Consider the following 12259-nt stretch of genomic DNA (forward strand, 5'->3'; position numbering starts at 1 on the left):
ACTATGAGGTTACCTAAGTGTCACTGGTTGGTGCCTTTCCTGCGCAGTATGGTTCCAGGAAAGTTCCTCCCTCAAGAAGTTAAGCATCACTGAAAATTTGCATATATTGTTATTTTGCCTAGTTTTGAAATTTGTACTTATTATTCTGAGTTTTTTTACTTTTGTTTCATTTTTTAATTGTAAAATCATCCAACTGTCACTAGAATGAGCCAATGGACAACGATTTGCGTGAAGTTCAACCAAACTGAAATTTAAACAGTAATTTTCATGTTTTAGTATTTTCTTTTCTTATTAGATAATGTAATTTTTCATTTACATTTATTCCTAACCAACAAAGGATTGCTTTCGCTACAAAGTTGAATTTTGTGGTTGTGAACATATGGCCACCCTGGGACCGAATGTGCTCTATACGATACATACGACCAAAAGTCAAAACACAAAAATGACAGTGATTGTGTGATATTATCACTACTAGTAACCTGGACTAATAACACGTAAGTAAATTTTCATTTGTTTTGTTTTGCTGGGTCTGAGCAGGTTAATGAACAATCAATCAATCAATACTGATCTGCATTTAGGGCAGTCGCCCAGGTGGGAGATTCCCTATCTGTTGCTTTCCTAGCCTTTTCCGAAATGATTTCAAAGAAATTGGAAATTTATTGAACATCACCCTTGGTAAGTTATTCCAATCCCTAACTCCCCTTCCTATAAATGAATATTTGTCCCAGTTTGTCCTCTTGAATTCCAACTTTATCTTCATATTGTGATCTTTCCTACTTTTATAGACGCCATTCAAACCTATTCGTCTACTAATGTCATTCCACGCCATCTCTCCGCTGACAGCTCGGAACATACCACTTAGTCGAGCAGCTCTTCTTCTTTCTCTCAATTCTTCCCAACCCAAACATTGCAACATTTTTGTAACGCTACTCTTTTGTCGGAAATCACCCAGAACAAATCGAGCTGCTTTTCTTTGGATTTTTTCCAGTTCTTGAATCAGGTAATCCTGGTGAGGGTCCCATACACTGGAACCATACTCTAGTTGGGGTCTTACCAGAGACTTATATGCACTCTCCTTTACATCCTTACTACAACCCCTAAACACCCTCATAACCATGTGCAGAGATCGGTACCCTTTATTTACAATCCCATTTATGTGAATACCCCAGTGAAGATCTTTCCTTATATTAACACCTAGATACTTACAATGATCCCCAAAAGGAACTTTCACCCCATCAACGCAGTAATTAAAACTGAGAGGACTTTTCCTATTTGTAAAACTCACAACCTGACTTTTAACCCCGTTTATCAACATACCATTGCCTGCTATCCGTCTCACAATATTTTCGAGGTCACGTTGCAGTTGCTCACAATCTTGTAACTTATTTATCACTCTATAGAGAATAACATCATCCGCAAAAAGCCTTACCTCCGATTCCACTCCTTTACTCATATCATTTATATATATATAAGAAAACATAAAGGTCCGATAACACTGCCCTGAGGAACTCCCCTCTCAACTATTACAGGGTCAGATAAAGCTTCACCTACTCTAACTCTCTGAGATCTATTTTCTAGAAATATAGCAACCCATTCAGTCACTCTTTTGTCTAATCCAATTGCACTCATTTTTGCCAGTAGTCACCCATGATCCACCCTATCAAATGCTTTAGACATGTCAAGCGCGATACAGTCCATTTGACCTCCAGAATCCAAGATATCTGCTATATCTTGCTGGAATCCTACAAGTTGAGCTTCAGTGGAATAACCTTTCCTAAAACCGAATTGCCTTCTATCGAACCAGTTATTAATTTCACAAACATGTCTAATATAATCAGAAAGAATGCCTTCCCAAAACTTACATACAATGCATGTCAAACTTACTGGCCTGTAATTTTCAGCTTTATGTCTATCACCCTTTCCTTTATACACAGGGGCTACTATAGCAACTCTCCATTCATCTGGTATAGCTCCTTCGGCCAAACAATAATCAAATAAGTACTTCAGATATGGTACTATATCCCAACCCATTGTCTTTAGTATATCCCCAGAAATCTGATCAATTCCAGCCCCTTTTCTAGTTTTCAACTTTTGTATCTTATTGTAAATGTCATTGTTATCATACGTAAATTTTATTACTTCTTTGGCCTTAGTCTCTTCCTCTATCTCGACATTATCCTTGTAACCAACAATCTTTACATACTGCTGACGGAATACTTCTGCCTTTTGAAGATCCTCACATACACACTCCCCTTGTTCATTAATTATTCCTGGAATGTCCTTCTTGGAACCTGTTTCTGCCTTAAAATACCTATACATACCCTTCCATTTTTCACTAAAATTTGTATGACTGCCAATTATGCTTGCCATCATGTTATCCTTAGCTGCCTTCTTTGCTAGATTCAATTTTCTATTAAGTTCCTTCAATTTCTCCTTACTTCCACAGCCATTTCTAACTCTATTTCTTTCCAGTCTGCACCTCCTTCTTAGTCTCTTTATTTCTCTATTATAATAAGGTGGGTCTTTACGATTCCTTACCACCCTTAAAGGTACAAACCTGTTTTCGCATTCCTCAACAATTTCTTTAAACCCATCCCAGAGTCTGTTTACATTTTTATTTACCGTTTTCCACCGATCATAGTTACTTTTTAGAAACTGCCTCATACCTGCTTTATCAGCCATATGGTACTGCCTAACAGTTTTACTTTTAAGACCTTCCTTTCTATCACATTTATTTTTAACTACCACAAAAACAGCTTCATGATCACTAATACCATCTATTACTTCAGTTTCCCTATAGAGCTCATCTGATTTTATCAGCACCGCATCCAAAATATTTTTCCCTCTGGTTGGTTCCATCACTTTCTGAATCAGTTGTCCTTCCCATATTAACTTATTTGCCATTTGTTGGTCATGCTTCCTGTCATTCGCATTTCCTTCCCAATTGACATCTGGCAAATTCAGATCTCCCGCTACAATCACATTTCTTTCCATGTCGTTTCCCACATAGCTGACTATCCTATCAAATAATTCCGAATCCGCATCAGTGCTACCCTTTCCCGATCTGTACACTCCAAATATATCAAGTTGCCTATTATCTTTAGAAATGAGCCTTACACCTAGAATTTCATGTGTCTCATCTTTAACTTTTTCGTAGCTTACAAATTCTTCTTTCACCAGAATGAAAACTCCCCCTCCCACCTTTCCTATCCTATCTCTAAGATACACACTCCAGTGCCGTGAGAAAATTTCTGCATCCATTATATCATTTCTCAGCCATGATTCAACTCCTATTACAATATCTGGTAAATATATGTCTATTAAATTACTTAATTCTATTCCTTTCTTTACAATACTTCTACAGTTCAACACTAACAATTTTATGTCATCCCTACTTGATTTCCAGTTCCCTGTTCCCTTATCACCGCTCCCTAGGCCATCCCGTTTCCCTGAATATACCTCCCTATTACCCTTCCAAACAAATTTCCTAACTTATACGTACCACTGCGGTTTAAATGAAGGCCATCCGAGCGCAGATCCCTTTCTCCTACCCACCCATTAGGATCTAGAAATTTCACTCCCAGTTTCCCACATACCCACTCCATAGTCTCATTTAAATCCCCAATCACCCTCCAGTCAGTATCCCTCCTACACAGTATTCCACTAATAACAATCTCCGCTTTCTTAAACTTCACCCGTGCTGCATTTACCAGATCCCACACATCTCCAACTATGTTGGTACTTATATCAGCTTGCCTTACATTGTTGGTACCAACGTGAAACACTACCACCTTCTCCTTCCCCTCCTCCCACTCTTCTACTTTCCTCAACATCTGCCTCAACCTAATTCCTGGTTAACATTCTACCCTGGTTCCCTTTCCTCCACACACTTTCCCCACATGTCTAACGATGGAATCCCCCATGACCAGAGCCTCAACCCTACCCACCTCATTTGATCCCCTCCCCTCCTGGTCAGCCCTATCTTTCCTGATAGCTGCAGAAGCTACTTCCTCCTCCCTTTTCTCCTTCCCATGACCCTGTTCCACCTGTCTTTTCCTATCCTCTACTCTACATTTCCCTTTCCTACCTTTTCCCTTCCTCCTACTTCCACGCATCTCAGCAACAGTTCCCTGTCCCTCATCTTCCCTCTGTTGTTCTACCTGGAGTGACTCGTACCGATTTCGCACAGACACCTGTCCTAAATTCTGATCCTGAATAGAGCCCTTGGCCTGCAATCTCCTTCCCCTTAGAACATTAGACCACCTGTCTTCTACAACTCCTCCCTTTCCTTCCCCTCCCTCTTGTACACCTACTGTAACCTGTACATTGTTTGAGGGAGTCCTATCTTCCTTCCCGTCTTCTGTGAGAATCCTAATTATCTCCCTCAAACTTTCCAACTCTTCCCTCATACCCCTCAATGCCTCACCACTCCCACAATAAGTACACTCGCGCTCCTTAGCCATTCTTTAGAGGGGGGGAAAATTTTAAATTTAAAAAAAATAAGATAACTTATTTGCAAAAAAATAAATGAACGGAGGGATATATTGTCTGGGATAGTACACAACAATAAGGTAATTAATATACGACTACACTACAATACTACTTAGTCGTGCTCTATTATTATTTTTTTTTTTTTTTTTTTATCCTACAACCCCTAACAGGATAAAAGCTGCTGTTAATTACTGAATATCGAAAGTAATACACAAGAACTACACAATTCCAAACTGCAATTAAGCCTATCCTAATTTCAACAATATTTTAGTAAGAGTTTCTACGGATACCTCTACCACACCATTACTACACAAATATTTTACAATAATAAAATAAGCACACTAAATTCTAATAGGATATTACTCGTATACTACTGTACAGTACACTACAGTAATTTTTAAACTACTTTCAGGTTAATACACAAACTTCTGCATAGTAACTCCCCCCCCCCAGTATATTTCATCTAAACTTCACTTCCTCTCTTCCTTCCATAACCGCAACACTCGCTCGGGCTCCACTCTAGCTATTCCTCTTCACCACTCTTCTGTGTATAATAATTCTTTTATTGTAACCGGTTCCAGGATTTCCAATTCCCTGCCAGTAAGTGTCAGAGGCATTGACTCTTTCCTCAAATTTAAAATAACTTGCCGAGACTTCCTGTCAAGAGTTACTGATTGAAGTGTATATATGTGCGTGTGATTGATAATTGAAAAATTAAAAATGGTTCTGTTAATTTTATATAACGTAAAAGTAAGGGTAGTTGATAATTGTGTAAATTGTAAGTGTGTGTGCAAGTGTCTGTGTGAGAGAGAAAAGAGGACTGAATTAACAAGCTAATAAGCTGCATATTGTGTGGGTGTGTAACTTACGCTTAATTAGGAAATAGTATAAGTAGTATAATTATAATTAGTATAATTAGTAATAGCCCCCCCCCCCTAGTCTCGTACCTTGACATGGTGGGGAGGCTTGCGTGCCTCAGTGATCCCAAGAGCGATGCCGGCGGGAGCTTCGGCTACTGGCAGGGTCACCCTTGCCCGTAAGGTCGAGGGTGAGGGGCCAGACTAAATGACAGAATGACAGACCTTCAACTGTAGGTCCTAAATGGAAGAAAATCTTTGTCCAGGGAGTAGGGAATGAGAACACCATCGGTCATGAAGTCACAGCATGGCAGGGGCAGAGGCCAAAAGAGGTCAGCCCCCTCACTGCCCTATAGGCACTGTGAGCCCATATCTCACATGTCCGAAATAACTACCATGAAAAGTTAAAAACGAGAGATACACCGGACTGCTGAACCCGATGGTAACATGGCGAGGAAAAGGGATTATGAGATAATTAGTAATAGGTAGCCTCAATATTATTTGTTGTATTATGGTTGAGTGTACGAGAGGGCCGGGTGCCCTAACTTCGCCACATGAAAGAAGCCATCTATATAAATAAAATTGTATCTGTTTGTCTGTCTGTCTGTCTGTCTGTCTGTTTGTCTGTTCCACCATCACGTCGAAACGGCTGGATAGATCTCAACCAAACTTCATATTTAGAGTAAACTCGTTCCGGGGAAGGTTTCGATATGCATATCATTTTCAAATCCTTGAATAGACGGGGGGTTTATAGGAAAACGACAGTGGTTTTCCTCCATTTTCTCTTATACTATTGACTTTCTGTAAACTTCGTTTACCGTACGTGAAACGTCTCTTCATTATAAACAACTTTCGTTATGTTCATAATTTACCTTACTCTTCACATGACGGAGAAATTTACAATTTTCTGCTGGTATCATGGTCTGCATTTAGTGACCGACAGACCGACAACGAACCTACAGGTTACCTTGGCAACGTCTCTGACTGCATGCCAGTAGGGAAGTAACGTATTGCCATTTTCCTCATCATGCTTTTAAATTCGTGGTTGTTCCTTGGGTAGATGGCAAGAGAGGCATCAATCGGCTCATCTGCGGGATATTGGCGGAATATCGTTGGAGGTTATAACTGCCCTCGAATAGATTAAGTAATAACACCATTAGTCATCATCTTATTTGTTTACCTAAGAATCACTGGACCTAAATTTCTCCTCTGTTACCGCTTTATTATATCCATAACTCACACTAGCATAATTTATTGAGGGGCATTTGATTTTCCAATACATTCACTTGGCATTTACATATTTGTCGTTATCCGGCTGTCCTCAGTTATAATCCATTTTCTATTACTTTCAACATTCTTAACTGTATTATTTTCTTCCTTAATTACGCCGTATGTACGTGAGTGCTAGAAACTACTGGATGCATTTCCACCAAGATTCGTATTTAGAATACACCTGTCCTTGATAGGTTTTAGGGCAAATATTGTTTCTAAATCCCTGAACTGACTGGGGGTTTATACGAAACCGAAACAGTGATTTTGCTCTTCCAAAAAATATACACAACCAAACTTTATGGAAGTCTACCTACCTTGGTAGAAATTAATTTCTAAACCTTTTTTCTCATGTGCATCATTTCGATACGAGGATTAATAAGGAAGATATCATTAACGGACCGTTTTTCTGTACAAGTCCCATCGGACTTGACTCACGAGCGGGTGCGTGTAAAGCGTATTCCTTACAACTTGAAAACTACTGAAGACATTCGAACCAAAATTTATATTTAGCATCCACCTGTCCAAAGGTAGGTTTTAAACGTAAATAACATTTCATGTTCCTGAATGGACTGGCGGTTTATAGGGAAATGGTGATTTTACTCTTCCACAATATATACAAAACAAGACCAACCTGACTGGAAATAGACCAAACCTGATGGAATTCCACCTCTAAACCTTTTTTTTTTTTTCCATGTGCATTTTTTCGTCAGAAAGATTAATAAGGGAGATACCATGAATGGTCACTTTTGCAGGTTAAGTCCAGCGGACATAGCCAAAAAGGTGTTTTTCATGGAGCAGATTCCTTATCTATATAAATCAAATCGTAACGACTGTGTGCCTCTACACTGACTATTTTGGCGAAATTTTCGTACAGCTTTCCGTTTAAGGGGTAATAATAACCATCTCCATAATTTTTGGTTTAGTTTCCTGAAAGTCCTAATTTTTACCCGCCTCGCCCAAAATCCACATTGTGGCATAATCTGCCAGAAGAATAAGAAGATAATTGAAATTTGACAAAATTATACGTTTTAGCCTGTAACGAATGGAAAAATCCTATATCATTAAATTTTTCATTTTTTATCCCCGAAGAATATCGAAATATGCAGGCAATTTTAATGATGGTGCAGACCTTCGGGAATTCCTATCACACAACGGATTTCACAATCTCCGCTCAATTTGGAATGATCTACAACCTTGGTCTTATGACTTTTTGCCGTATCTGTATCCCTTTTACGTTTGATTTTTCTCTATTAATGGATGTTAAGTCAATTTGGAATTTTCACATGTATAATTCATACCTTCGATTACTTATATGAAATACAGAATCATCAAACTCTTCACAAAATTTGCCCACCCAGTAGCCATATATGAGCCAAATGCTATGTATGTAGCTGTCACATAATTATCCGAAAATTAATGTAATGTGAGATAATCTTACAAGAACGTTACCCTGTTCCAGGTTTCTAACTCAATCTGACCCAAGAATAGATGACATATCATAGGACCAGCCATTTAGGCCACTAAATCCGGCGTGTCTTATGGTATAATCCTTTGTCGATATGACGTACGTTTAGTAGCAGTTAATCTGTAAATGAAGGTCTTCAATATTGTAAACACGCATATACTTTCGTATGTCGATCTATATATATTAACTGATGTCGATTTTTAGCGATCGAGAAAGGGTGGATCTGCTATTGTAATCAGTACTCCCCACACCGACTTTGAATGGCAGTATGAAAGGGTTCCTTCTCCAACTCCTGTGTAACTGTCATTAGTAAGGAGGGTCTACAATTGTAATGAATAGTTCACTTCTCGATTTGACTTGCAGAAGGCAAGTGAGCATGCAGTTTTGTTTAAAACTCCCCTACCCGATTGTGTATGGCAGTAGGCAAGGGTGCCCGCCATTATAAAGAAATGTCCTCATCTAAAATGTGACTGGCATTAGGCATAGTGGCCTGCTATTTTGATGGAAACTCACCAACTTGGTGTGACTGGCAGTAAGCTGGCTGGAAGTAGGAAAATGGGCCTGGCATTATAATGATAACTGCACAACTCAATTTCGAGTGATAGTAGGGTAATTGTCTGCCATTATAATAAAAACTGTAATCTGTCTGGAAGTAGGAAAGGGGGGCTGCCATTTTAACGAAAACTCCCCAAATCGATTCTGTCCGCATAGTAGGCAATGGGGCTTGCAATTATAATGTAAACTTCCCAACTCGATTGTGAATGGCAGTAGGCAAGTGAGCCTGCCGTTATATCACAAATCCATAACAAACACTTTACATTGGAAACAACGTACGGGGACCTCCCCATGTTCTTCCTCGGATAACGCTAAGAGACATGCAATTTTAAAACAATCTTATTTACTGCATGCACACTATTTACTTCGATATTCGGATACAATGTAGAATACCGTAGCGAAGCACGGGTACATTCGCTAGTAATTAATAAATAAATAAAATTCAACAATAATTTACATTCCAAGACTACACCATTTGGAACAAGCTCGCCTGCAATTTCATCAATAATCAAAAAATACAACGTGCATACAAGCGAGAATTCTTATGTAACCCGTCACCTAATGTCAGCTGTCATCTATTGTCAGCTGGAAACTATGAGAATTCTCAGTGCTCACCATCCATGTGGCACATCAGTTAATGAATCTGCATATAAATGTTGAAATAGTTTGTCGTCGGATAGGGCATGTTGCCATGGGCATAAGAATATCCATGTATATACGAAGTTTCCACAGCTACAATGACCGTACAATAAAACAAACATCAACACTAAAAATCTACGATCCCTCTATTCCACGACATGATTGAAAATACTTAAAATTACAACCAAAAGATAGCACAGCAAGCTACAAACGATACCCGTGCGTAAAAACAGATCTTGTGGGCCAGTCGTCAGCCGCTGGCCGCAGTATTACAGAGATCTCTGGGGCCGGTCGTCAATGTGTTAAATGAGGATGATCCTGATCGTCGAATGATTTTTGCACAATCTGAAGGGACAGTGGATAGGACAAAGAGGTGCATGTGAGTTCCAAGCACATTCACCAGATTTCACACTTTTAGACTTTTACCTTTGAGAGAATTTGGAAGGATGGCACGTATCGCAGAAAACCACCTATATTACAGCTCTCGGTTTAGATATCCCCTTGGACACACTAACCAACATTTTTTCAAGCAACCATTCGCCAGTGTGATGTGTGTCAGATTGGTAACAACAACCATTTTGAGAACCAAGAATAACTAAACATGTGCAGAAAGCTTGTATTACTGTAAACCTGCGATATACAATTATAAGTCCATAATAAAGAATTCGTGTTTATTAAAGTGTGTGTACATTTTCATGATCGACACTATTACACAAAAGGTAAATGTCTAATTTAAGCGAATACTGGTACAAAATATTTTTCTAATTTACTCCAAACACAGCATATTCTAACACGTGAACCTCTTCAAATAGTTTATTAATTTAAATTTGATATTTAATTTGAAGATTTACCTAGCTTCCTCAGATTCCAATAACTTGCGGTATGCAGCAATCTCCAGATCTAGAGCAACCTTGGTGTCCATAAGATCCTGGTAATCTTTTAGCTGAGCAGCCATCTCCTCCCGTAACATTTGCAGCTCTGCCTCCAGGCTATTACGCTCTTCATTGTGGCGAATACGTTCTCCATCCAGTAAATTCTCCAAATCACGGATGCGTGCCTAAATAAAATAATATTTTACTTGATATAAAGACGCATCAAAAACAATCTTACAACTAATCTGAAACTTAACATCAACATAAAAAAACAAGAATTACTTGTAACGTAGCAGAGAAACCTAACATCAACATAAAAAAACAAGAATTACTTTAACGTAGCAGAGGATAGCTAGTGGATCACAAGCGTATGTTGATACATAGATATTTATGGTAGTTAGATAAGGTTACATTGGCCAGTAAGCCACAATCCATTACCAAACAGAACAAATGTAATTAATACCACCTCTGTAAGTAAGCCAGAGGAGAAAATTTCACTGGAGTGCAGACTTAAATTTGATTAAATTCAATTACTACAACCTGTGACAATGAAGTTCATAGAATAGTCCTGTACTATCAACATAGATGAACAATGCACGACAGTAACCTTGCTGTCCTTCAAAATAGTCCCCTCCAATAACTACGCACTGCTGAGATCGGCGATACATGTCCTAGGAACTTTGCAGGAAGTCTTCCTCTGGGATGGTGTTCAAAAGCCTCGTCAGGTTTCGTTGGATGTCAGGAATATCGTCAAATCTCTTTCCTTTCAAAGCAAGTTTGAGTCGTGTGAATAGGAAGAAGTCTGGAGGATTGAGATCTGGCTAGTATGGGAGATGGTAAAGTTGCACCAACCCCATTTTTGCCATGAACTGTTTGACGATATTGGCTGTGTGTGGGCAAGCGTTATCATGGACAAAGAACCATGAATCATCTTGTGCGTACTGAGGTCGTACCCTGCGTAGACATTTCATGAAACGGGTCAAAATTTCAATTACCATGCAGCATTCATTGTCGTTCCCTCGGGTAGAAATTCCTTGTGGATAATGCCTTGACTATCGAAAAAGGTGATGAGCATCGTTTTGATGCATGACTTTTCGGCTCTAACTTTCTTCCGACAAGGGGATACCGGAGAACGCCATACCATGCTTTGCCGTTTCAGGGTCGTACCTCAGACACCAGGTTTCATCATCAGTGACAACACAGTTCAAGAAATTTCGTGTTGCATCTGCCGTTTCGACAAAATCCTGTAAAGCCTCTAACGTGCCTACTTCTGATCATCAGTCAAGTGATGTGGCACAAGACGAGAACATGTTTTCCTCTTCCCTAACTTCTGGCTAACGATTTGCTGCACAGATTCACGGTTAATCTGCAGTTCATCCACTATCATGCACACAGTTAATCGCTGATTGTTCGTGATTAATGTCCTCACCTTTTCAATGTTTTCATCACCGACGGCGGTCGCCGGACTTCCGCTTCGGGGGTTGTCAAAAACATCTCTCCCAGCCTCCTCGAAAATGGGCGAACCACTCATACACACACTTCAAGGACAGTGCTAGATCTTCATAAACACGTACCAGCATTGCATGCGTTTCTTTCGGTGTTTTGCCAAGCTTAAAACAAAACGGTACATTGATCTTTTGGTCATTCACGTTCCTGTTCGCAGTTCAGAACCAACGCACTAAACATGCACTGTGTCAAACAGGTGTTACACTGTACACACACGATGCTCAACTGAACAACATTGGGAGCAGGTGGTCAAAACCTGCTGCTACGCAGGTGCAGTGTTGTGTCGCCAGTGTTGCCAAATCGACCGGTCCGACTTCATTCACCAAACTTTATTTTCACAGGTTGTATCTTCTTACAATCACCTTCCAAAACTGAGAAATAACAGAAGCTACTGAAATACAGGAAACAATACAGGAGCAAAAGGTCATTTCCCAATCCATTTTACCCTTAGAGAATGACTTAAAGTACTTAACCTTGTAAAACTACAGATGAGATCCGATATCCAACATATATTAAATCTAGTACTCTCCTCACTCATTCAACATTCATATGAACCAATTCATATGTACAATTTTTAGTTTCTATGCACTCACCCGTAATTG

At 39.3% G+C, this 12259-nt stretch overlaps 1 protein-coding gene across 2 annotated transcripts in view; it reads right to left on the bottom strand.

Annotated features, from left to right (window-relative positions):
* The window catches only part of LOC136865293 (lamin-C), a 280216-nt gene that overhangs the window by 97680 nt on the left and 170277 nt on the right, over window positions 1-12259 (bottom strand). For both annotated transcript variants that reach the window (XM_067142399.2, XM_067142400.2), the window contains exon 6: window positions 10131-10336. In XM_067142399.2, the coding sequence (XP_066998500.1) occupies window positions 10131-10336 (206 nt within the window). The remainder of the gene's footprint in view (window positions 1-10130; window positions 10337-12259) is intronic.

The sequence above is a fragment of the Anabrus simplex genome, chromosome 1 (assembly GCF_040414725.1).
Source record: "Anabrus simplex isolate iqAnaSimp1 chromosome 1, ASM4041472v1, whole genome shotgun sequence".
NCBI lineage: Eukaryota > Metazoa > Arthropoda > Insecta > Orthoptera > Tettigoniidae > Anabrus > Anabrus simplex.